The sequence below is a fragment of the Colletes gigas genome, unplaced genomic scaffold (assembly GCF_013123115.1).
Source record: "Colletes gigas isolate AHSC1104 unplaced genomic scaffold, ASM1312311v1 Colletes_gigas_Sc00009, whole genome shotgun sequence".
Classification (NCBI taxonomy): Eukaryota; Metazoa; Arthropoda; class Insecta; order Hymenoptera; family Colletidae; genus Colletes; species Colletes gigas.
Window position 1 is genome coordinate 2,981,148 of NW_025106638.1, and position 26,661 is coordinate 3,007,808.

At 37.7% G+C, this 26,661-nt stretch overlaps 2 protein-coding genes across 2 annotated transcripts in view; one reads left to right on the top strand and one right to left on the bottom strand.

Annotated features, from left to right (window-relative positions):
- The first annotated feature begins 1,236 nt into the window (after positions 1-1,236).
- LOC122397411 (DNA ligase 3) overlaps positions 1,237-26,661 on the top strand; it is a 65,186-nt gene continuing 39,761 nt past the window's right edge. The window contains exon 1 of the mRNA XM_043396563.1: positions 1,237-1,370. The gene's annotated coding sequence lies outside the window, so the exon portion shown is untranslated. The remainder of the gene's footprint in view (positions 1,371-26,661) is intronic.
- Positions 2,884-26,661, bottom strand: part of LOC122397412 — a 32,308-nt gene continuing 8,530 nt past the window's right edge. The window contains exons 2-4 of the mRNA XM_043396565.1: positions 10,534-10,709; positions 8,818-9,040; positions 2,884-5,352 (exon numbers count right to left, since the gene is read on the bottom strand). Coding sequence (XP_043252500.1) covers positions 5,288-5,352; positions 8,818-9,040; positions 10,534-10,689 — 444 coding nt within the window. The 5' untranslated portion in view covers positions 10,690-10,709 and the 3' untranslated portion in view covers positions 2,884-5,287. The remainder of the gene's footprint in view (positions 5,353-8,817; positions 9,041-10,533; positions 10,710-26,661) is intronic.

The following is a 26,661-nucleotide window of genomic DNA, read 5'->3' on the forward strand; positions in this document are numbered from 1 at the left end:
TAAAAAAATAACTCGGCAGAAACGTATTTGCAACTCGAAATCAGTTTAATCAGACTGTGCATCGGGGCCCCGGAAACTTCTCATTCCTCACTTTCGCACACTATGCCCAATTGCGTGTACGTGAGCTCGTGGAGTTTCGGAAAGACGACAAAGGCAAACTGACGCATGCCCTCTTTCTCGATTCTCCGAAGCTGCCCGAAGTAATTTCGGACCGCTTCGTGGGAGTCGAGAGAGAAAGGCTCACATTTGCCTTCTCGCTCTTAACAACTGAAATCCGACCTCCCGTCAACGGCATACGATTTGGATTCTCGAGCCGAGATTCTCGACTGCCCAGGCATTTTTACTTTCCGACCTATGTAGGCGCACATAAGCAAAGTACCCATAATGAAAAAAAAATTTTGTAAAATTTATTTTACGGAAATACACGTTTTAAGACCTCCTGATCATATTTTAATTATTGAAAAAAAAGAAATTTTTTTTTATTCCCATGTATGAGCACACATATTAATACGATTGAGTATAAATAGCTAAATGAATTTAAATGAAACTTTACATTTAAGTTTTATGTTCTCATTTCAAAGTCCGGTTAGAGGTATACGAGTAGACTTTTCACCTTATGGATTTTCGCAGCCGAACCTGACTGCCATACCGACCTGAAGATTCGGAGGTGATTTTAGCGTCCTCTTCACATGGATGGCGGTCAGTTGAGAAAGTATTCACTGAATTAGCATTGACAGGCAAACCGTGGTAGTGTTGCGTAAATACATGTGAGTTGACTATGGAAGAGATTAAAATTCATTTCTGAATCTGTCGGTAACGTTGCGAGTGACACGAAAATGGTAATGGAGTCCCGGGACCCCAGAAACTCGGACCGAAAAATTACATTAGGTGAAAGGTCTATTCATATACCTCGTCTGTGGTTTGGACTTCGTAGTGTGCTATTTAAATCGAAGGCAGCACAAATAGGAGTTCTCACCATCTTTGTATTCAAATCTTCTCACTATCAGCGCCTCCGATTTCTTCTAACCTGTACCGATAAAGTTGGACGTTGCACGAAAATGATAATATAATAGAATTTACGAGTTCCAGAATTATGTGACACAAAATTCCATTGGATGCCAAGTCTATTCATCTTTCTTTTCTGTAGTAATCTTCTCCGTTCGAGGTGATCGATAAGTTTAGTATCGTGTACGAACGTATAGTTCGCGGCAGCTGTCAGTAGAGACGCCGCGATTGTTCAGCTCGGAATGGCTGTGTTACTCGCGTTTTTTAAACCGTGTTCTTATCCAGTTTTTATTTGCTTTTATTTAACTTTTGCACCGTGAGTGAACGTGAGTTGGGGACTTTCGAAGAAGCTCGGGGAACCGTTGGTAAAATCTTTGTTACGAATGTGATTTTACGATTCGAGCAGCAGTTTGAGGTTATGTCGACTGACACATCCTAAATCGAGTTGTTTTCACGCGTAATTGTTCTCCAGAAGGATTCGATGACAGGTTATTTAAATTATCGAGACACAACGTTCGATGTTGCAAAGCTGTGCAATTCTATACACGACACGCGATTATAATTTCGTACTGTGTTTCGTGTTTGTCCACGTGACTGAGCACGTGGATTTCCCAGTCAGCATCACGCGCGCTTTGCTTGGCATTTCGAATCGTTTTGAATTTTCTTTATTTCGTGTTCATTGCAATCGTGTGTGTTTATTAGTTTTTATTAAACACGGGATTTCGTGTAACTTCATCCGGGGAAAAATAGAATCAGGAAAGAGAGCCGCCTGCTAACAGTTCGAATTTAGAGATTCCGATTTTCACGTAATTTATTTTCAGAGATTCTCGAGATTCCGTTGACAGAAGTGTGCGCATATACTGTAAATTATGGTGACACGTTTTATTGTTGCCGTCGTTGTGTCACATCGTCGTTACGAAACGCGAATGACACCGAGACATCGTATCTCGTCCTTTTGAAGACTTCGCGTCAAAGAACCAAGAGGAACGCCATTTTCTCGTGCCGTCGGGAATTGGGGCGACATGTTTGTTCCGTCTATTAGCGAAGTTTTCAGTTCTACGGGTAAATAAGTCATGATAAGGTGTGACGTGTTCGTAGAATGTATTTAAATTATAAACAATGGAAAATAAGGTATCCGTAGAAAAACAATAACACTCTGATCGCGTACAAAGCTTACAAAGTATCAATTATTAGTTTTTTGGAGTAAACGTCGATAAACTAGCGGGACTAAATAAATAATGTGGGCACATAAAAAGTCTATACAAACGCGTTTACACGTTTCCTCTTACGAAACGATTATAAATAATTCGTCGAAGGGTGCGGGCGGCCTCTCTTTGCCTGTCTAATTTTCCTGAAATTACATTCGATTCTCGTACCAAGTCGCCGCACAGTTTTGGAAATAATTCTCAGAGGAACATTATCGCCGAAGAAAAATACTTGTATCGCATCTCGTTCGTTGCTGATCGACAATTCCATTTATTCGTTCCGCTTCCTCGCATAATATTTTTCACGCGAACAGAAGACACCAAGATGCATGCAAATTAATATTTTTACGCTACAAGTGCAAATGTTTTGTTAATCGTTTCTCCATTTTTTTTTTTTTTATTTTTTTTTTTTTTTATACTTTTCGCGTTACACCGATTGTTTCCTCTTTTATGTATTTTTTATCGTTTTTCTTTATTTTTCCATTTTCGTTTTTAAAGACAGTTTCGAGAATATCGGAGCCTCGGCCCTTGCACCCTTCTCACTTAAAGCTAACGAATAAATACCTATCCGCCATTTTGATTTCTCGTCAAATGGCACGTCGAGGACACTTCACTCGTTAAACGTTTCTTTCTCTGTGCTTCGACTTCGATTCGTATTCCATATTTTTTTTTCTAAGGTTAGCCATTTTGGGTCAGATCTGGTTACCTAATTCTTATTTGGTTGGATAACCTGTACAAGGTTTAGTACCATTCGGTTATTTTACAATTATTCGAACGTTATTATCTTGTTTTGGTCACGATTGCAGTGTCCTCGATCGCTGGATGAAATTATTATACTGCAGAATACTACAAGCGTTCGTTCTTCGCTCTCGTCGTTCCATCTTTTGTGTTATCGACGGTCGGGACTAGGGATGCTCGATTCTGAATCGATTTTCTAGAAAATCGATCTTCTTCCAGGCGTCTATCGATTTTTTTCGATCGATTCGTTTTAGTTAATCGATCGTCGATAAGTCCAGCCTCTCGTGTAGCATAAATTTTGTTCTTCTTTTTTCTTATTAAATTTTACGTAAATTTAATTTCCTCTTCTTGGAATAAAAACGAGTGATCTCGTTGGAGCCTCCAAATTTTTCTGATTGGACATTCCCATAAAAATGATCGAATCGTAGGATTATCTAGAAGCTGCGGGGAACGTCCCTTCCAACAAAACGATTATGAATTTTACTATTTTTTAACTTCCCTACCATCGAATGACTAATAAACAGCGATTAATTTACCACTAAATTTTTGGTTAATTTTTTTCCTTCGTAACGTCTCTTAAATAAGCTAACCTAAAGATATCAGAGTATGTGTCAAATATAGTTTTATGGTTCACCCGGCGAGAAGAAAACAACCATTGTCGTGAATGGTTGAATTCGCTTTTTCCGTCAGTTGCAATACTGTGATAATGAAAATCCGGCCTTTCGTTCTTTTAAAATGCCGATCATCTTGAAATTTCGAAAACTGCTATCTTGAGAACAAGATTTTGTTTACAATAATACTTGTCCCTTCGAGACAAAAATAATATCTCCCTGAGACACTTTTTTGTATCATGAAAAGAAATGAAAATATTTATGGTCGCCGCGATAGATGGCGCCATATATATATAATTCGTCCAGCGAGACGATATACATTCGGGTAAACAAATTCACATACATCCAAACTTTAATAAAGGTTATGCTAGTTACCATTTACGTCTAATAATTACAATTTTCTAACGGATATGTCACTAAGAGACAACATATATATATATATAAAAATAAAAATATAATAACGATCTACTTTTGGGCGAAAACATGTGGTCTTGTTTACCCGAGTTTGTTTTCTATCTGGATGAAATATAATCGATAAAAAGGATGTTTCGAATTGATTTTCCATTACTCGATTTTTTAGTTAATCGATTCCAGTCATCTCGATTCGAAATCGACTCCAGAATCGATTTTTTTCTACGCAAAAATCGAACATTCCTGGTCGTGGCGCGTCCGAGCCAGTCGGAACACGCCATCTCGTCTTCGAATGAGCGAACTACGCACGGAAGCTTCGGAAAATGTTCGTCGCGGTCACAGTGCAGAATTGGAAAGGGCGACGCGAGTCTGGTTAGTTTCATTCCACGCGGTACGAAATTCTGAGCTCGATCGCTCGAAAGTTCCCGATCGATCTCGAGGTGGAAAGCTTAGCACATTTAATAATCCATAATTCGCATAAAGTTCTGATAGATAACGTCGTACGTTCTAGGAAATTATCTAGAGTTTTGATACGATTCCAGCAAGGACTTGAAACTAATTATTTTGGTGTCGGTGATTATTCGATTAAATTAAGAGTCCTTAACCTCCTGAAGAGTTTCTATTAATTATAATAAGAATAGCAACATAGTAATAAGATTTCGTGGTTGTTTTATAGAAACAATATGTATTTCAATAGTTCTTAACGAACCAATGTAATATTTTAATACTTCCGAGACTAATGACTTTTTGGTTGTTTTGAGAAATAAATGGAAATTGTAAAAGAATAAGAATTCATCGAAACGATTGTGATACAGAAAGGTGCGAAAAACCACCGACACCGAAGTTATTATTCGCGAGATCCATTCGAACGGTTATTCTAATTTTCATCGAATCGAAGTTATCTTTTATTCCGTTGTTCGGACTTCTTTACCTAAAATTTTGCCCATCTCTGACCGCCTCGATGGATCGTCGAAGTGCGTGGGAAGTTTCGAGAGATGGAGCTTTCGCGTACCGTTGAGATTTCGAATCATTTGCTCGACAGAGTCGCATGAATATTCGCAAAAGATGTTCCGGAGATTGTGTTCGTCGGTGGTTGAATAGTTGGTTACGCCTGATGTAAGATGTCGCTGCTGCTCTCGTTCGTGCTGCACCGCTGCGTCGTGACGTCATCTCCGAAGTTTCTTGTGGTACTGTCTTCCCGCTTTTTGTGCTGCGCGCGCAGATTTCGGTTGTTTTTCGCGGCAGAGGGTGCACCGCGCAAGAGGCTCGACCATTCTCGACGTGGCCGCTGTCCGTGAATGATCTATTTACCGGTTTTTATTTGTGCAACTGCCGCTTGCGTCCCATGTTGCAGATCTTGAAGTGGCACAGGGTCACGGCATCTGTCGAATGCAACATACGATTGTTAAACAACATTGACAAAACATTCTCAAATGTTGCTGTTTATTAACGTGATACATTTAACACGTTAGTAGTAGTGCGAAAGTTAAAATATTCAATGGTTCAATAGTTGTTATTTTGTAGCATTTGTAACGATAGTAATGTTATTTACTGAAGTTTGTTCACGGGTAACCATTAAGGCAGTTGACGAGTTAACCTCTGAAAGACGATACAAGCGCCAGCCAAATTCTCAGTCTTTATTAAACGTTTCTCTGTTGATTGTATACGTCCCACGTACTTTACACATTTTTACTACTTACACAACAAATTTTCAAAACGTTTTAATAATTTACTTAATATGGCAGGCAATATTTTAAGTTATGTTATACCTATTTTAACCATTCCACCTGTTTTAACAGTTAACACATTGGCTATCATGTCTATAGGAATATTTTTAAGTTCACTGGCGTCCTTGATATTTCGTAACATTCCCAATTACAGTAATGTTATTTAACATTTTAAGAGTATTAGGGTCCATTCGTTGAATGTATTTTAAAAGAACAATATAGATTTTTTAAGATGGTTACAGTGGGAATTCGTCTGGCGCCGTTCTTAATGAGTTAGCGTCTTCCAGCGATAGAATCGACGGCTCTGGCGTCACGTGAATTAAAAGTCAATTGGCGTAATCGATTAGTTTACCGACTCCTCGATGCTCGATCGTTCCACGCAAATTCTCGACTCCCCGTCCCAAACGAAATTCGCGATTACCAATAACCGTTAAAGTATTTACGAATGACTGAAATTATTTATTCGAAAAAATATAACCTAAAATTAATTTTGAAACGTGAAATATGTTTCTACGCGCCGGTCACCGGTGACCACCATAGTGATCATATCGATATAATGGGATTGGCAAAGCCTCCGAGTAACAAAGAACTCGAGGTTAGGCTCGTTCGATTAAGATGCAATTTCCGCGACCGGAATAGACTCGGATTTGGCGTTTTCTCCGGTCAGAGATTCGTTGTCATACCAGGCACGCGCGCCTCCGGGAACGTTCTGTACTTAATCGCGAACGAACGCTACGAGGAAACGTGGTAGCTTTCGAAATTTCGTCAGACGAACACAAACTGCGGGACAAGTTGATTCCTCTTTTGCTCGAAATCGCGACGATGCTTGACGACTTCGAATCCCGGATTCGAGTCTGTCCGCGTGCCAACGTGGGCGGGGCTAATCCGACGTAAGTCCTCGACTAAGAAAATTCTAACTGGGAATATTGCTCTTACGAAAACCGGGGACGATTAACTCTTTTATCACGGGGAGTGTGCACCATAGTAATAATCGCTTCAAAGCGACCGGAACTGTTGGTAGTCTTAAAACGAGGGAAGGTAACGATTTTTGTGTAACGAAATTTAGTGTATTATTTAATTTTGCTTAAATTTTTAACAAAACAAGACCGAATCTTTACTCGTTACATTTGCATTTGTATTATAAATGAAATTAGAAAAAAACAAAATGGAGAAGGTTGTGAACCCATATTGGTATCTATGTTCCTTTTAAGTCGAGGTTGATTTTTCTTTCTCCATGCAATATAATTGATGGGGAACTTGCAGTTTGGATTTGCATTTGAATTTCAAATGAAATTAGAAAAAAACAAAATGGAGAAGGTTGTGAACCCATCTCGGTATCTATGTTCCTTTTAAGTTGAGGTTGATTTTTCTTTCTACATGCAATATAATTGAAGAGGCACTTGCAGTTTGGATTTGCATTTGTATTTCAAATAAAATTAGAAAAAAACAAAATGGAGAAGGTTGTGAACCCATATTGGTATCTATGTTCCTTTTAAGTCGAGGTTGATTTTTCTTTCTATATGCAATATAATTGAAGGGGAACTTACAGTTTGGATTTGCATTTGTATTTCAAATAAAATTAGAAAAAAACAAAATGGAAGAGATTGTAAACCCATATTGGTATCTATGTTCCTTTTAAGTTGAGGTTGATTTTTCTTTCTCCATGCAATATAATTGAAGGCGAACTTACAGTTTGGATTTGCATTTGTATTACAAATGAAATTAGAAAAAAACAAAATGGAGGAGCTTGTAAACCCATCTTGGTATCTATGTTCCTTTTAAGTCGAGGTTGATTTTTCTTTCTATATGCAATATAATTGAAGAGGCACTTGCAGTTTGGATTTGCATTTGTATTTCAAATAAAATTAGAAAAAAACAAAATGGAAGAGATTGTAAACCCATCTTGGTATCTATGTTCCTTTTAAGTTGAGGTTGATTTTTCTTTCTCCATGCAATATAATTGAAGGCGAACTTACAGTTTGGATTTGCATTTGTATTTCAAATAAAATTAGAAAAAAACAAAATGGAGAAGGTTGTGAACCCATCTCGGTATCTATGTTCCTTTTAAGTCGAGTTTGATTTTTCTTTCTATATGCAATATAATTGAAGAGGCACTTGCAGTTTGGATTTGCATTTGTATTTCAAATAAAATTAGAAAAAAACAAAATGGAAGAGATTGTAAACCCATCTTGGTATCTATGTTCCTTTTAAGTTGAGGTTGATTTTTCTTTCTCCATGCAATATAATTGAAGGCGAACTTACAGTTTGGATTTGCATTTGTATTACAAATGAAATTAGAAAAAAACAAAATGGAGGAGCTTGTAAACCCATCTTGGTATCTATGTTCCTTTTAAGTCGAGGTTGATTTTTCTTTCTATATGCAATATAATTGAAGGGGAACTTACAGTTTGGATTTGCATTTGAATTTCAAATAAAATTTAAAAAAAACAAAATGGAGAAGCTTGTTGACTCATCTTGCTATCTATATTCCTCTTAAGTTGAGGTTGATTTTTCTTTCTATATGCAATATAATTGAAGGGGAACTTACAGTTTGGATTTGCATTTGAATTTCAAATAAAATTTAAAAAAAACAAAATGGAGAAGCTTGTTGACTCATCTTGCTATCTATATTCCTCTTAAGTTGAGGTTGATTTTTCTTTCTCCATGCAATATAATTGAAGGCGAACTTACAGTTTGGATTTGCATTTGTATTACAAATGAAATTAGAAAAAAACAAAATGGAGGAGCTTGTAAACCCATCTTGGTATCTATGTTCCTTTTAAGTCGAGGTTGATTTTTCTTTCTATATGCAATATAATTGAAGAGGCACTTGCAGTTTGGATTTGCATTTGTATTTCAAATAAAATTAGAAAAAAACAAAATGGAAGAGATTGTAAACCCATATTGGTATCTATGTTCCTTTTAAGTTGAGGTTGATTTTTCTTTCTCCATGCAATATAATTGAAGGCGAACTTACAGTTTGGATTTGCATTTTTATTTCGAATAAAATTAAAAAAGAACAAAATGGTTGAGCTCGCGAACCCATTTTGTTATCCATATCGCGTTTAAGCCGAGGTCAATCTTTATTTCTCTATTCAATATGGTCGATGGGTGACTTACAGTTTAGGGTGGTCCGTTTCTCAGAACGCCGCGGTTGGCTGACCATCGCGTTGGGCGTCGGAAGTTCCTCGGCGGAGTAGTCGCCAGGGGGGAGTCGCGACTTGACCTTCGCCCTGGTTTCCAGTGCCGATTGAATAATCATCTGCTCTTCCTCGAGTTCCTTCCCCCTCTCGAACGTGTCCTTCCTCGCCTGGATCACGTGCTTCAGTCTGTTCCACAGGATCTGCGGTAACGCAAACGACGTTATATTTTTTTTTTTTTTTTAACCCTTTGACGTACGATTTAATTTCAAATATCTTTTCAAACGTATACTATTTAATTTTGTTTAACACATTCACTGCCAGATCAAAACCGTATAATATTCTGCAAAGCTAAAATTTTTATTTTAGACCATTGTAAGCTACATAACCTAAAATTTGTTGTTAAAATTCAAAAATTCTATTCAAATTTATTTTTCTCTAACTCTTAACTTGAGAATTCATTTTTCTAGTATCCTAATGGTAAAACCTTTCACCCATATATGGGTGACGTTACAGTCAAAGTGTTAAACGTATTCGTGCTAGGAATGGCCACGAAAAAGAATAGATTTGTTTTACGAATATCTGGTGAATATAAAAATGTATTGATTTTAATACACAGGGTGTTCGGTCACTCCTGGAAAAAATTTTAATTAGGGATTGTAGAGGCCAAAATAAGACGAAAATCAAGAATACCAATTTGTTGATGGAGGCCTCGTTAAAAAGTTATTAACAATTAAATTCCAAAATTTCAAATCGTTCTGGAAAAATTATTTTCGGTTGCGGGGGTGAATTTCAATCGTTTTTGGTGGATAGACATAACCCCGAATTCCTACCCACTTTCTAGAAAAAAATTCCAGAAGGTGTGAAATTTTACGACGGAAAAAGAAAATTTCAAATCGTTCTAGAAAAATTATTTTCGGTTGCGGGGGTGAATTTCAATCATTTTTTGTGAATAGACATACCCTCGAAATCCTGCCCATTTTCGAGAAAAAAATTGGAGAATCTATAAAATTTCTCGACAAAATTAAAAAAGTTCAAATCTTTCTGGAAAAATTGCCTTCGGTTGCGGGGATTAATTACAACCTTTTTTGTTGAATAAATATAATTCCGAAATCCTACCCATTTTCTAGGAAAAAATTCGAGAAGGTATGAAATTTCTCGACAAAATTAAAAAATTTCAAATCTTTCTGGAAAAATTATTTTCGGTTGCAGGGGTCAATTTCAATCATTTTTGGTCATTACACATACCCCCGAAATCTTGCGCATTTTCGAGAAAAAAATTCAGTATTAGCAAAACTTTAAACGTTAATAACTTTTTAACAAAGCCTCCATCAACAAATTGGTATTCTTGATTTTCGTCTTATTTTGGCCTCTAGAATCCTCTATTAAAATTTTTCCCAAGGTTATCCGAACACCCTGTATGAGACTCGATGACAAGTAGCCTCATTGTATAGCTTGATATTAAGACATTGTAACGAGTCAGAGTCGTAATTGTACGACTAGGGGTTAAAGATATCAAATTGAGTAGAAATATATCCTTTTTTTCTTAACCTTGCCTTACGATTTAATTTCCAACTGTGAGTGCCAAAAGCGACACCAAGGTTTGGTCCTTATAGGTAGACTTATCACGTCTCTGAGACGCCATTGTAAGCTAAGGGGTTAAATATGAAATAGAGTGGGGGAGTCGTGGACTTACGTAGTTATCGGTGTTGAAACTGTCGTCGGTGTCGAGCAGCTCAGACGGAATCGGTTCCGGTTCCCCGGCTACGAGGACGTTGCCGCTGTAGAAGCAGGACAACAACAGTGTCAGCAGACACAATCCCGTCCGTTTTGCGCTGGGCCTTGCCGTCATTCCCTCGATCCTCGTTGTCGCTGAAAATTTCATCGACAATAACGTTAACGGGACTCCATTTTCACGTTTAGACGCTTAAAAATGTAACAATTTTTTAATATTCCATAAACAGAGTACATAAAATTAATCCGTCGGTGTTGGTTTCTATAGTTACAAGATCGAGTACTGATGCCTTACTTTTTTTATTCCATAAATTTCCATAAAAGATCTTTAAAACTAGAACTACCAAACCAGTCAAAATGACCCATTCGTAATTTCTAATAAAAATTGTAAAAAATTTACTCGCCTGAATTAGTAGTCTCAAAAATATATGTGCAAAAGCATATCACTGATATTTAAATGCGTTTTTTTTTTTTAAACTATCTTCTTTGAAGTGACTTCCACGACATCTCAAGATCCACTATCCATCGTTTTAATTTCTTTGGTGCAAATAAACACACTATAATTGTCGATAGTTCCAGTGTTAACCATAGAACTGCCAAAGTGATCAAAATGACCCATTCATGATTTCTAATAAAAATTGTAAAAAATTCACTCGACTGAATTTCTGAAAATTTATCGTAGTTCTTTGAAAGAAAGTGAATCGAACGCTTATTTCCATTCCGTTATACATTTATTCAAGCATCCATCGTGTCAATTTCTTTGGTACGAATAAGTACACCATAATTGTCGTTAGTTCCAGCGTTAATTGCCATCAATCTTGCAAGTTCGAGCCAGCAAGCTTCTGGCCACGGTAATTCGGTAAACACCAACTAATCCCCGAAACGCAAGATGAATCGGAGCCGGCATTATTATATCGCGGGGTCAGAAATGGATCTCTTCCCTATTTGACGCTCGTCCATCATACGTTCGAGTCGACCGTGCGCGCTTAGAATCGAAATATCTCGGAAAATTATACGAGCCGGTGTTGCCGAAAATCACGGCGAAACTCGTGATCGACTCGATCAAACGCGGGGGAGAGCGAAACGCTCGAAGAAAAATGAGAACTGCTGAATGAACGAACCGGATTCGGAGAAAGATTTATTGGCCCGGGGATAACGGTATCTCTTGAGAACATAAAACGTATCAGCGGACGATATAACGGTGACAGCGACAGCACGGAGTCGAGAAAGTAATCACTTAACGATTACACCGCTAATTTTTCTAGGGGCCACAGTGATTTATCGTGCAACAAGTCGACCGCGAACTTGTACTTTCTGACAAACATCATCCGTCTAACCAATTTTAAAGAAAAATTGTAGAATATTTCGGGGGGTGAGAGGGACTGGAATTAAAATTAAATGTACATAGGGCGAGGGAAGAATTTTTTTTCTCGGAAATGCATGGGATTTTGGGGGTAAGTGTATTGACCAAAAATGATTGTAATTGATTCCCGTAACTAAAAATAATTTTTTTAGAACGATTTGAAATTATTTAATTTCGCTGAAAAATTACAGAACATAGCCGAATTTTTTCCTCGAAAGTGGGTAGGATTTCGGGGTATGTCTACTGACCAAAAAAGGGATCTAATTGATCCCTGGAAGTGAAAATAATTTTTTCCGAACGATTCGAACAAATTTTTTTTCGTCGAAAAATTTCATACCTACTCGAATTTTTTCCTCGAAAGTGACTAGGAATTCGGGGGTATGTCTACTCAACAAAAATAATTGTAATTGACCCCTGCAATAGAAAATATTTTTTTGAATTTTTTTGTCTTGGAAGAATTTAGGCACCCCCTGGCGATTTTTCATAATAATTTGTTTTCGATTTTTAATAAATTTGTTTGACGCCTCACAGAAAAATTGTCTAACACTTTTTTGTAGGTATCAATGAGCTCTACTTTAGAAAAAGGTTTCATTGAAATATATTCACTATAGTAGAAGTTATGGCTGTTTTGAAAATTGGACCATTTTTATGAAATTTTTCACACTTTACGGTGTTAAGGAGCAACGTTTCAAATATTTTTGGACTGTCTACATATTCTACTCTAAAATACTCGTTGTTTGCATTTTGAAACTTTAAAATCGTCCAATCCGTTCAGAAGTTACGATTTTTTAAACATATGCATGAAATTTCGATGAAGCAATTCTGGCCACACATTATATTTTCGATAAAGAATTTTTTTTCTCGAAAGTGGCTAGGATTTCCGAGGTATGTCTATTTACCAAAAATGATTGTAATTGACCGCCGTAACTAAAAATAATTTTTCTAGAATAATTTGAAACTTTTTAATTTCGACGGAAAATTTCTTCACTTACTCGAATTTTTTCCTCGAAAATGGGTAGGATTCCGGGGGTATGTCTACTGACCAAAAATGATTGTAATTGACCCCCGTAACTAAAAATAATTTTTTTAGAACGATTTGAAAAATTTTTAATTTTGCCGAATTTCTGCATCTACCCCCTATGGATTTTTCTTAAAAATTCGTTTTTCATTTTTAATAAATTTGTTCGTCGGTCTACGGAAATGTTGTTTAATGCTTTTAAAAAGCTAGAATTCGAATTTTCAGGACGGTATGGCAGTTAGATTGGGCCACGAAAGTCCATAAGGTGTAAGGTCTACTCGTATACGTCGTCCGTAATTTTACGAGCATAATTTGTAATAATTATTTACTTTAATCTAATCCGAAATTCCACCAACACTTGTTACAAGTTCTTTCGAATAATTTCTTTGCGTTAACGCCGTTGGAAGGGTGTGTAGGGCGTTTATTTTCGAGTCGAAGAACGTCGATTTGTCTCGCAGGATCGACGCATCCTGATCGTTTCTCGCTTTTCTTTTCTCCCCTTCTGTTTCCTAGCCAGCCGTGAATATCGTCGTCGCTAACCCACACCACGGTCCTCTTAACAATCGGTCGTTATCGCGCCTCGACGTATCCTTAACGCTTCGTCGATCGTCTTCGTTTGAACATTAACGCCGCAGAGCTTTCTCGATGCCCGTCGTTTGCTTTCGCGTTAACTTCGGATCTGATTTCCCTCTGTCGTTCGCCGCGCTTTTTATCTTCTTAAGAGCTCGTCGATTGGCAACCAGATGGGATCTCAGTGGCAAGAACACAGAAACGGATCCGTGCAAACACCGACGGACGTTTAATTTTCCGCTGGACGATCGCGAGACGAGAGAAATCACTTGGATCCTGAAGAACTTTGACTTTCCAACTTGTTGCGTTTCCGGAATCTCGAGGTAGTCGCGTTCGACGCGACAAACCGGGAGGGACTCACTTATTCTATCGTTTTTAATTTATTTATTTATGAATTAAACGCGTAAAAGAGGGTTTAGCGTACGATGGAGGAGATATTTCTTTGGTCGAGAGCAATTTCAAACTCTACAGCCATGAAAATTTCTAATTTTCACGCGATAAGGGCCCAAACGTTCGTTGTTACTTCAAACCGATCATTCGCCACGTTAAACCGATACGGGACCACTTATTCTGTCGTTTTTAATTTATTTATTTATGAATTATACGCGTAAAAGAGGGTTTAGCGTACGATGGAGGAGATATTTCTTTGGTCGAGAACAATTTCAAACTCGACAGCGATGAATATTGCGTATTTTCGTGCGATAAAGGCCCTAAACGTTCATTGTTACTTGAAACCGATCGTTCGCCGTGTCAAACCGGGACGGAACCACTTATTCAGTCGTTTTTAAATCACTTATTTATGAATTATACGCATAGAAGAGGGTTTAGCGTACGATGGAGGGGATATTTCTTTGATCGAGAACAATTTCAAACTTGATACCGATGAAAATTTCCAATTTTCACGCGAAAAAGGCCCCAAACGTTCGTTGTTACTTGAAACCGATCGTTCGCGGCGCTCTTACGTCGGTGGAAATGTCAGGCAACGCGGATCCTGGCGAACAGGAAGGAAATCGGTTCTCTTTCGGCGACGCCTACCCCGAGCTCGTGATTGTTCAAAGCATAACTAGGGCATTTCTCGATTATGCCTTGGCTTGCCACGACTGTTTGCATTCGCTCGTGGAATTCTGACGTATTATTCGCGTTTATTAGTCCCTTTATTAGTCCTGCTCGGAGTTCACCGAAACCGAACGAACTTTGTGTCCTAATTGATCCTCGTCGTTTCATCTTATTATAGAATATTCCTACATTATTTATTTTACCATTGCAACTTCCTAACTATTATTTCAGAAAATTTTTTTACTATTTAATGGAGACCAACTGTAGGTTTATAAAATAATTTTCGTCTACCCCAAAGTTTTAAAAAAAAAAAAAAAATATGAACTTTTAATTATTTTATTTATCATATTTTTATCTTCCATCGGTATTTTCGATTACGTTCTAGTTTTCTAGCGTTCGAAAGCAAATTATCGTATGTATCGTATGCAGCTATACGATATAATACCGTACAAAAATCTGACTCTTTTCGATATTTCCTGATTCAAACCACTTTCGTAACAAATCTGAAACAGATTTCTCGCATTGGATAATAATGGCGGCCCGATAAATATCCTCGAAGGTACTGTTTCTTTTTTCTCCGATGGCTCGTGGCGTTCACGATCGAAATTACCAATCGCGAAGCGGGAAAGTTTCGCGTAGAAAATAAAAAATGAAAGTTTCACGGAGAAAAGAAGGTCCATTTCCGCGTGCACGCATCGGGGCAAACGTTAACACGCCCCGAACCAGCCTATTTACTCGTCGAACAATAAGCCTCGATCGCTTTTTTCATATTCTGCCATTTGCAACGAAAAATTGCTAGCTAATGCGCGATTGTTCGAGCTGCCCTTTTATCTGGCGGACTCTGATCGACCAATACCCACCCTCGATCGCGTCGATCAACCGTCCCGTTAATTCCGCGACGCGGAATCCGATGGGCTCCTTGCGTTTCGCCCGGAATTTCCACGATTCTTTCCATTTCCCGTTATCATTTCTACTTTTTCATATTCGACGATTTTTTTTACGACATAAAATCAAATATTGTTTAAAATGCATTTTCTTAAGGGATGTTTTGATGGATGGGTTTTGTTTTTAAACTATCTTTTTGAACTGGCCTCCACGACATCTCAAGATTCGCTATCCATCGTTTTAATTCCTTTGGTACAAATAAATGCGCCATAATTGTTGGTTTATCTAGCGTTAAAAAATTGTGATAGAGCACAACAGAGGCATAAATTGGAGAGACAAATTTTGTTCAGTCTTGAAATTTGTCCTAAAAGTTAGTCGAAATTTGTAAGTTTCATTTGAATGGTTGTTTTTACCATTTCACTTTCAGTATTAATTTCTTCAGTAAATTTTATTTTTATTTTCCGTTTCCAAAGTGATTATTCGAGAAGTTTGCGGAACGTTTCTGACCAATTACGACATTGTTCCCTGCGCGTTCGCGAGCAACAAATCGCACTGTGTCCCTGAACCAGGGAAGAAGCCAATTTTGATGATCGATGAGTGGTTTGGAATGGCTATGATTTCATTGCAAGCATGCTTTGTTACTTCCGGTAGAGTGGAGGTGGATGAACCTGTGTTGTTTCATAGTTAACCACTCTAAGAGATGGAGAAAAGTACTAGGTGTACAAATGAATAATCCAAATTATCTTAAGCAGTTATAAAATCAAGTTTAAAGTCAATAGATTTTCCCGCTCTTTTGCAGTTATACAGGGTGTCCCGTAAATAGTGTAAGAACCGGAAATGTGGGGTAGCTGAGACAATTCTGAACAACAATTTCCTTTGCAAAAATGTCGGATGGGGCTTCGTTTTTGAATTATTAACGAAAAACGCTGACCAATCACACAGTGTTGACATATAGCTAGCTAAAACAAGAGGTAGTTTAGCGAAAGGCCCAACATAACCTTCAAAAGTATTCAATTCAGTAGAGTCGAAAATGGCGACAGATATGGTGCATATCCGACACTGCATTCTTTGCGAATTCCAACAAGGGAAAAATGCAGCAAGAGCATACGAATCGATTTGTTCCTTTCTCGGTGAAGGTGTTGTATCGTATGATGTGTGCACATTTTGGTTTATGCGGTTTAAAAGCGGTGATTTGAGTCTAATCGACAGACAACGCCCTGGAGGCCTAAGGAAGTGCGACAACGATGATATGGAACAACTGCTCGCTGAGAATGCGGCACAAATTCAAAAAGAACTTGCAGAACAGTTAGGAGTAACTCAGCAAACGATTTCCAAACGCCTACGTGAGATGGGAAAGATCCAGAAAGAAGGAAAATGGGTTCCGCATGAACTCACTACAACCAACAAAACTCAACGAGTGGCAGCGTGTCTTTCTATTCTCAATAAGCAGCGTCGAAAGTCTTTCTTGTGGAAAATCGTTACGGGCGATGAGAAGTAGATACTCTATGACAATCCGAAACGCAGAAAGTCATGGGTAAATCACGGCGAAGCATCAACATCGGTTGCAAAACCCAATTGCTTCGGAAAGAAGGTTCTTCTCTGCATTTGGTGGGATATCAAGCGCGTGGTTTATTAGAAGTTGTTGGAACTGGGTGAAACAGTTACTGCGGACTGCTACCAACGTCGATTAATCTGCTTGAGTCAAGCATTGGAACGAAAACGTCCGTATACTCACAAAGGAGAACGTCCAGTGAAATTGTTGCATGACGACGCCAGGCCACATATTGCTCCCCATAGAAAAGACACCATAATGAGTCTTGGCTGGGACGTCTTGCAGCACCCGGCGTATTCACCAGACATTGTTCCATCTGATTATCATCCGTTTTGGTCGATACAATACGCCTTATCCGATATACACTTCCAATCAGTGGATGAGATCCGAAAATGGCTTGACGACTTTATCGGGCCCAAAAACGTAAAATTTTTCCGAGATGGAATTCATCAGCTGCCTGAAAGATGGCTTAAAGTTCTAGAAAGTAACGACGAATACTTTGATCGAACAATTCAATTTACTTTCTTTTAAAATAAACATTGAATGTGGCTGAAAAAATTGGATTATTCATTTGTACACCTAATATTTACGTAATTACGAAGCATCAGAAGTTTGTGAGGAATTTGCAGTCTTTTGCAAACTAAATATCATTTGATAGTATGTAAAATTTCGATCACATTTGAGGACATGAACATTTTCACAAACTTTATGCAAAATATTTAGGGTTGAAACTGCTAGATAAGAAACAAACGTCGAGTCTGATTTTTACAAAAATTGTAGAATTTTACACACTTTATAAAATACATGTGCTGAGAAGAATACTGTCAGATACAGAGAAACCTATGGTCTAATAAATGATCCAAACAAAATTAGTATTTCTAATAACTGGACTGTGGATCTTTACGCAAATGCATATTTTTATTAACAGAATTATGTAATTGGAGTTTTTTAGAGGGTTGTCTCAACCCCTAAACACAATAATTCGTATCTTAAGGGGCCTTTCTACTTTGTAGGATTTAAAAAATCGAATTGTTTTTTTTTTGCGTTTTCTTTTAGTATGTAGCCTCGAAAATATATCTACCAAATATTAAATTGAAATTCGGGAAACTAACGAAGTTATAACCTGCTGAAATGTTCCACGCGCAGGTATAACAATTGGGCGTGGAACTTTAAAGCTGTTTTTCTCGAAACTACACTTTTCGGCACTGCGTAGACGATAACATGGAAACTATTTAAGATATTAACATCAAATTTATACAGTATCTTTAGAACTAGTCTCCCTATAGAATGAACTAGGATAATTGCGATATATGCAATACTTTTTCTTGTATTAACAAAAAAGCAACCGAATATATGAAAATATTCAGTATCTTTTCGTAAAATAGCTGCCATTTTGCCATTTTTGGTTTTTTTGGAAAGATCGTAGTTCTTGTTATAACCAAACCCATCTATATTAAGAATATCTTTGGTTTTTGGATTTCGGATAACTTGTTCGCAAAATATTACCTACGCAGTCGGGGGCCGTTCGCAAAAACTGTTGTTCGTTGATCAACAAAAACAGCGGTATCGATAGATATTACGCGTTGCAAAAATTCGTAAATATAGTTAAATATATAACAAATGTATCTACAAAACCCGGAATTAATCGCTCTTGAATAGCCCGCAAAAAAAATCACAAAGAAACATGTATTTTTCGTGTCTACAAAGTAGAACGGCCCCTTAAGTATTTCTTACAGTTTAGCAAGTATTAAGTGTTGTAGTTTTTTTAGAATTAAAATTTTCCACAAATGCATAAACATACAGGGTGGTCCACGAAACACGTGTACCTCTATAACTGCCGAAGTATGCGTTGCTCGTAAGAATTGTGAATGAACAATTCGCATGGTTCGAAGGGAAGATGCACTATACAGTGCATTTGTCTTTTTTATATGAGAAAACGTCTCGAAGATTTGAATGTTAACCCTTTGCACTCGAGGACTCCAAAGCGGAGCCATTTAAAATTTGTCTTCGAACTCGAGGGCTCCGCTATGGAGACAATGCAAATAATTTTCAATTCATAACATAAGCACAAATACAAATCGTAAAAACTATAATTCCGGGCGAAAGACAGCAGACCCATTATTTTTGTGATACCTGTATAGAAAAGCCAAGATTACATATTGGCGATTGCTTCGAGAGGTATCACACCTTGGACGATTACAAAATGTAATAATTTTATAATTTTTTGTTTTTTTTATATATCATAACATTTGTACCCATAATCAATTATAAAAATAATAACATACAACGATGACTTTTCTTTTAATGCGCATATCGTTTACTTATATGTAAATATGATCTTTTCACTAAAATTGCTTCGAGTTGCTGGTAATATGAATGCAAAAAAAAACTTCGAGTGCAAAGGGTTAACTTTGTTTCTTTATACGAAATACTATACTTTTTATACCAAAATATGAAAGAATATCAAATTCTGAGTAAAAAAGTGTTGGTCAGTATCAGCCCCGGACCTAATAACTAAACCGCCATTAATTTCGAGCGAAACGTCGATGCAAGAAGTTGCGTAGTTTCTTTAAAAAAAAATATACCAAAAAGCGCGTTCTACCGCGGTAGATCCCCGTTGAGGGTTAAAATCGAAAGGTGGACCAGGATCGACAGGCTTCGTAGGTTCCAGAATCAGCCGGACGACTCGAGTTCCACGCTGGTCTCGAGTCCCTTCCAGTTCCGCGACGAAATCGCGACGATTCCTCTCGCTGGGGGTCACGGTTCACGGCTGCCGTCGCGCGGAAAATTACGTCGATCCGCGTTACGCGGTAAACAAGACGATTAACGGATCGATCCCCGGTGCGAGTGACGCGCGACGTTTTATTGTTTCATCTCCAGCAATAAACGAAACGAGCACGAAGTCGCACGCGACGTATCGCGGAAAAGAAAAGCGCTATCTTCGGGGTGCCTCGACGCGAGTATGAAATTTTCCTCCGCGAAACGACGCCGGTAGAATAGTCGAAAGTTTCGATCCGGTTACGGCACATCGAGGTGGGCCTACCTTGCTCGATCTTTAGACGCTCGATCCTCTGACGGGGACGGGGGGGCGTGAATTAGTCCGTGATATCTGATGCAGTTCTCGTGGGCGGCTCGAACGCGGGTTAATCACTGGTAATCGTTTGTTTTGTTCGATCGTCGAACCTTGGCGGACTTTTTGGCGGGACCGTGCGTGCTCGAAGAGTGAGCAGAGAGGGCTGTTGCACCCTCTATTATACCCCGAGCCGGAATCCGCCGCCACCCGCCGCCTGGCCGCACCACCTACCCACCTGTAGGTTCGAGCTGCGCCACGAGGATTCCGACGCGAACTACGTCTACGTGCACGCTTCTCGGTTCTCGCGTTCCTCTTCTTGTTCCCTTCCGTTTGCACCAAAATCCACCGCCAGCCCTAACGATCGCGGTCCAAAGTCACCCCTCCAAGAGTTATTTTATACCGATTCGCTAGGTTTAACACTAGAACTACAGTTATAGTGTATTTATTGGTACCAAAGAAATTAAAACGATATATACCTGGAGAAATATATAATGCAATGGAAATAAGTGTTTGTTCATTCTCTTATAGAAAATTACGGTAAATTTTTTACAGGTTTTATTAGAAATTACGAATGGGTCATTTTGACTGGTTTGGTAGTTCTAGTGCTAATCCCTCTCACCCATTGAAATTAGATAGAATTATTTTTGTACAGGTTGACTTATTTAATTTGACCACCCCAAATAGTTTGCTCATTTTTGGGAATAGTAAACAGCGATATATTGAAATTCTTTTGCGATTAAAATCCCCCCTTCCCTCTAAAATTAACTAAAATTGTTTTTGTATAGGTTGGATCGTTCATTTTGACCGCTTCAATTAATTTTTTATAGTAATGACAAATAAATGCAACGATCAGTTTTTTTTACGGTTTTTACACTTTGAAATATTTCATTCCGGATTTTAAATTTCGGATTCTAAATTTTATTCTACTTACAAGCAATAATGTATCCTTCTTCCGTAAATCGACATTTTTATCCGAATAAAAAAGAAATACCCTCGATTTTCATTAAATTTTGTAGGTTTTCAAAGCAGCCGAAGATAAAGGATACGTTTTTCTTTTACCGGCGGTAATTCGAGTTTTAAGGGTGAAACTACCCTCCCGAAGGGGGTCGTGAAAGTTGCGGGGGAGTACAAAAAAAAGAACATAAAATCTATTATTGTCCATAACTGTGTCTTGTAAACGTCGTTTAATCATTATTGACGTACTATACATATATACAGGGTGGTCTCACGCAATTGTTACAAGTCATAACTCCGTTATTATTGCATTTCCGAAAAAATGCCAAAGGAAAAAGATAAATGGTTTGAAGAGCACTACATCTGTTGGCATTTAAATTTTTTTTAGATGCAGCAGTGCATGTACAATTAACAATTACATCATTTCTTTAAATAGAAATGCATATTTTTTTTACACAGATCGATTCTTTTGTTCATTCTGCGTAAAAAATGATTAGGGTACCATGGCCAAAAAATTATTGGATCTCGAGATATTTTCAAAAAATTGAGGGATTTCTCGTTCCTCGATTATAAAATGTGTTAACATTCATGTAAACAATTATTATTTAATCAGTATTTGTCTATCTATATACAGGGTGGTCCGCTCAACATGTGCAGCTCTGTAACTTCCAAAATATGCGTTGCACGAAACAATATCGTGTACGAAAGTTGCATGGTTTAAAGGGGCACATTACGTAGTGCATTTACTTTTTTTATAGGTGGAGGCATTTCTGAGATTTGAAGGTCAACTTTGTTTTTTTAAATAGAATATTATATTTTTTGTATGAAAATATGGAAGAATATCGAATTCTGCGTAAAAAAGTATTGACCTTTCTTAGCCCTAAGTCCAATAGGTAACGAATAATTTCACTTCGTTTCTTGACAATTTTCTTCGCGTAATATCAAATTGGAGACTCGACATTATCACAGATTTCTGCAGAATTATCAAGAAATAAAGTGATATTACTCTTTAGATATTAGATTTAGGGCTAATAAAGGTCAATTCAACTTTTTTACGCAGTATTCGATATTCTTCCATATTTTCATACAAAAGATACAGTATTCTATTTAAAAAAAAGCAAAGTTGACCTTCATATCACCGAAACTTCTCCACCCATAAAAAAAATAAATACACCATGCAATGTATCCCTTTAAACCATGCAACTTTTATACATAAAATTTTCTCGTGTAACGTATATTTTGGAAATTACAAAGCTGCACAAGTTGCGTGAACCACCCTGTATATAAAATTATAATTTTTAAAATTGATGAAGTTTATATGTTCTAGTAAATGCAGTGTTTCTTTTCCTTTTTTCTTGGAGTATCGTGAATCCAAAATCGAAAGCATCTGTCCCCCCCTTTTTCTTTACGAAAGGGAATCGAGTACCAATCAGAACCGATAGAAAAGTTGATGAGAAGACACGGTTCGTTAGGTCGAACGCGATGGAAATGTCGCGCGATAGCTGATTTATTCGCGGTCGCGATTCCTATCGCCATTTACGCACAATGCTTGGCCAGTTTGTTCCCTGGCGTTATCGCGATTCCACCAATCTTCCCGAAATTCCAATTTTTCCCCGACCTCTCCACCATTTTTGGCGAAACAGCTTCGAATAATAAAATTCTAAATCGTCAACAAACTGTAGTCGATAGAAGTAACAAATAATATTAGGTGTACAGGTGTTCAGCCACATTCAATGGTTATTTTTAAAAGAAAGTAAATTGAATTGTTCGATCAAAGTATTCGCCGTTACATAATAGAATTATTATTGTGAAAACACATTTTATGGAAGTTCTCTCTTACACGTTGAATATCACTCAAAGTCAACTTTAAAAAATCCGTGTAATGTATAAACTTTTTTAAAGAACGTGAGAACAGTTTGAAGTAGTAGAGGAACACCTATGGTCAGACGGGCGACGAATTATCGTTGATTTCCACTTGCACTTCGCTAAAACAATCAACCTTTTGTTGACGAAATGACTGATGAAAGTGTACTAAAAAATCACTCTATTTTTAAATTTAATATATCGTGAATTAAATTCAGACGAGCGAAGCTTGAAATTTAGAAACGAATCTAACATTTTGTATTCGTCACTCGTGAATAAATTTGCCTAACTCGGGATGCTAATGGTCACCGGTTCGATCAATTGTATGAATAGGAAGGTCGACGTCGTATTATTGTTATCTTAACGATTTCTGTTTCGCCGCGGCCGGACGAGGGTTGAAACGGTCACCCACGTCCAGGCGTTCGAATGATCATTCTGATTCCGTTTCAATCAATTTCCACGCCCAAAAAGAGAGCCTCGTCATTTATCTTCGGTGTTGTTCGGTTTTTTCGACGCCTGAGAAATGACTAGAACCTGTCGTTATCGAGGCTGAGACTACTTGTTGAATATTTCTCTACTCGAATTTAAATACTCCACGAATTTAATACGAATTTAAAAAATAGCAGTTTTCGTCACTAAATCCTCATTGGGGAAATTTCCAGTGTACACTTATAAGTATTTTAATGCTTGATTGTTCGATGAATCGTTTAAAAAATAAATTTAAATGCTAACAACCAACTCTACGTTTCCCGAATTTGGAAATTTGGAAATTACTCCGCGAATTTAATACGATTTTTAAATAGCAGTTTTCGTCACTAAATCCTCATTGGGGAAATTTCCAGTGTACACTTATAAGTATTTTAATGCTTGATTGTTCGATGAATCGTTTAAAAAATAAATTTAAATGCTAACAACCAACTCTACGTTTCCCGAATTTGGAAATTTTCACGACGTCATGGATTTGATATGAGATTAAAAATATCTTATTTGTTAGACAGAGTTTAATACTCGCGGTTTTGGCGCTGTGCGTCTATTGGCGCGTCACGTGCCCCCTCTGGTGGCAAGAACCAATCACGCGTTTCTTCTCCAGTCGCCTGTACGCGTCCTTTCTAACCTCTCCGTGCCAGAATCTTGTGCAGTGTACACGCGTCGCGTTGTGATACGTTCAAATCTATATTTCTCTCATTAATAAATACTATGCTAATTGTTCGTGTGTTCTGGTGTTTATTTAAAATGGACCTAGCACCGTATAACATTATTCGTGTTGTAATCGAAATTAATAATCAAGGGTTAGGAGAACTATGAAAAGTTTTTCTTTATCCAAGGAGTGAGCAGGTGGTTGTTTGAGAAACACTGCCCCGGCGAGGCAGAGTTATCGGAAAAACGTCTTCGAGGCCACTATCTGTTCCAAGGTTACTATCACGTCAATGGTTACTATCTCCTCGGGGTCACTGGCTCTCCAAGAATTGCGGGAGACGCTTTAGCGATCGTTGTTACAGCGACAAAACACAAGGATCCGTTCCTCCATTGTAAATTCTGCGTCCTTATTTTTAACGTCAAAGTGAAATACTGAATTGCTCCCAAGAGGTTATAAATTAATGTGAAAAAGAATTGGCATAAACTCGCGTTGGGGGCTTCTTAGAGTTACGTTTAACATGTTTTTAGTAATAATTTCTTTTTCCAAGTTTTATATGAGTCTACTCGTATTTACTTTTTCACCGTAATATTGTGGACGATTCTACGGTGTTTACTTTTATTATTTTAAACAATTTTTGTTTCGATAATTTTTATGTGTCTTCTGTAATTTAAGAGTTATATAACCACGAATAAAATAAACGATTTCTCTCTCTCTCTTGAAACAGAGATGCACGAAGAAATGCAGCCTAGTTTGTCTTGTAAGGTAATCGACCCCTGCAATATCGATAACTGCGATACCGACTTGGTATGGAAGGATCTGGAAGTAGAGCGAAGTATCGATTCGATGGATCCTTCCAGAGCGTGAGAGAGTAAGCACATGTAGAAACACTAACAATTGTTTATTGTTAATTTAAGTGTTGTACTGTTTATATTTTTCTAATGGCGAATAGACAAACTGTGGTTTCGTTATTTCTCTATATTATTTATCCTAAACGGAAGAACCGTTGAATAAAATGTACAACAGTTTTTTAGGTTAGTTCGATAACAATTTAGAGTAGAATTTATTAGATGGTTTTTGCTAGAGTAAAATTGTAAAAAAAAGTCTAAATTCGCGTCTGCCGATACAGACGCCTATCAGTCTCCCGATACGCGTCGACGACGATGCTCGACCAATGAGGGCGTTAATTGGCAATAACAGCCGGAGCTCAATTAAACGCTTCCTCCTATCGCCGCGATTCTCTTCTTCTCGCGCCACTCCGTGGATCGCACGCCCGACAAAATGGCGGCCCATAAGGCCTCTTTATTTTTCACGATCCCGGAGATGCTTAATCGTTCGCATCTGACCTCGACGAATCGAGTACAGATTAAGTCCAGCACCGTTTGAAATATTTATTATTCAACCGCACAGAAATGTATTGTTTTTTCGAGTATTCGTGCATTAAAATATTATTTTAATAATTATATTCGAAAAAGAATACAATTCAGTTATTTACATCAAATCACGTCGAATTAAAATTCGACTCGTCGAAAATGTAAGGTTACTAAATCCGAGATTCGCCCTGTATACAGGGTGTTCGGCCACCCTTGGGAAAAATTTTAAATTCAAAAATTTCAAATCGTTCTGGAAAAATTAGTTTCGGTTGCGGGGGTCAATTACAATCATTTTTGGTAAATACACATACCTCTGAAATCCTATCCACTTACGAGAAAAAAAATCGGTTAGGTGCTGAAATTTTTTGGCGATAAAAAAATTTTTTAAATCGTTCTGAAAAAATTATTTTCGGTTGCGGGGGTAAATTACAATCATTTTTGCTGAATAGACATACCCCCGAAATCCTGCGCATTTTCGAGAAAAAAATTCAGTACGGGCGGAACTTTAAACGTTAATAACTTTTTAACAAAGCCTCCATCAACAAATTGGTATTCTTGATTTTCGTCTTATTTTGGCCTCTAGAGTACCCCATTAAAATTTTTCCCATGGTTGGCCGAACACCCTGTACATTCAAAAACTAAATGAAAATAAGATACGTTAGTGTAGATTACAATTGTGTTACGATGTATCTCATAACATTTCGCTAGAATTACGATGATTGCTTCGATAGTTGTCAAATTATCTTTTCCGCTCCCATTCTCGAATTGGAATATTACGCAACCAATATAATACGTGTAAACTCGAATTCCACCATTTTGGATTATCACCGTTGCATTCGACCAGCCTACGTCATGCACCCTATGTTAAAGCTCTTCGCAATAGTGTCGTTATCGATTAAGTATTTACCGTACCAGTTGCACAAACGAAGGTTCTGACTTATTAATTGTTGCACGCTTTTTAGCCGGAGTTGCTATTGACGATGAACGTTTCCGACGGAACGCTCGGTACGACTCGTTTCATTTAACTAAAAGGCCTGCTTTTAGCATTTTTACGATTCTTCTATATTTGCATAAACTCTTTTTACCGAGTATCTGTGTTTTTTCGGGATCAATGGCCATGGCTGAAGAGCCTGGAACGCGATGCTCGTTTCTTCGAACGTTTGCAAACCTGTTTCAAGCAGCTTAACCTTTTGTCGGTACGAAAGTAGAGCTGGAACAAATCCGCTTCTAAATCCCATTCCCGTCTAT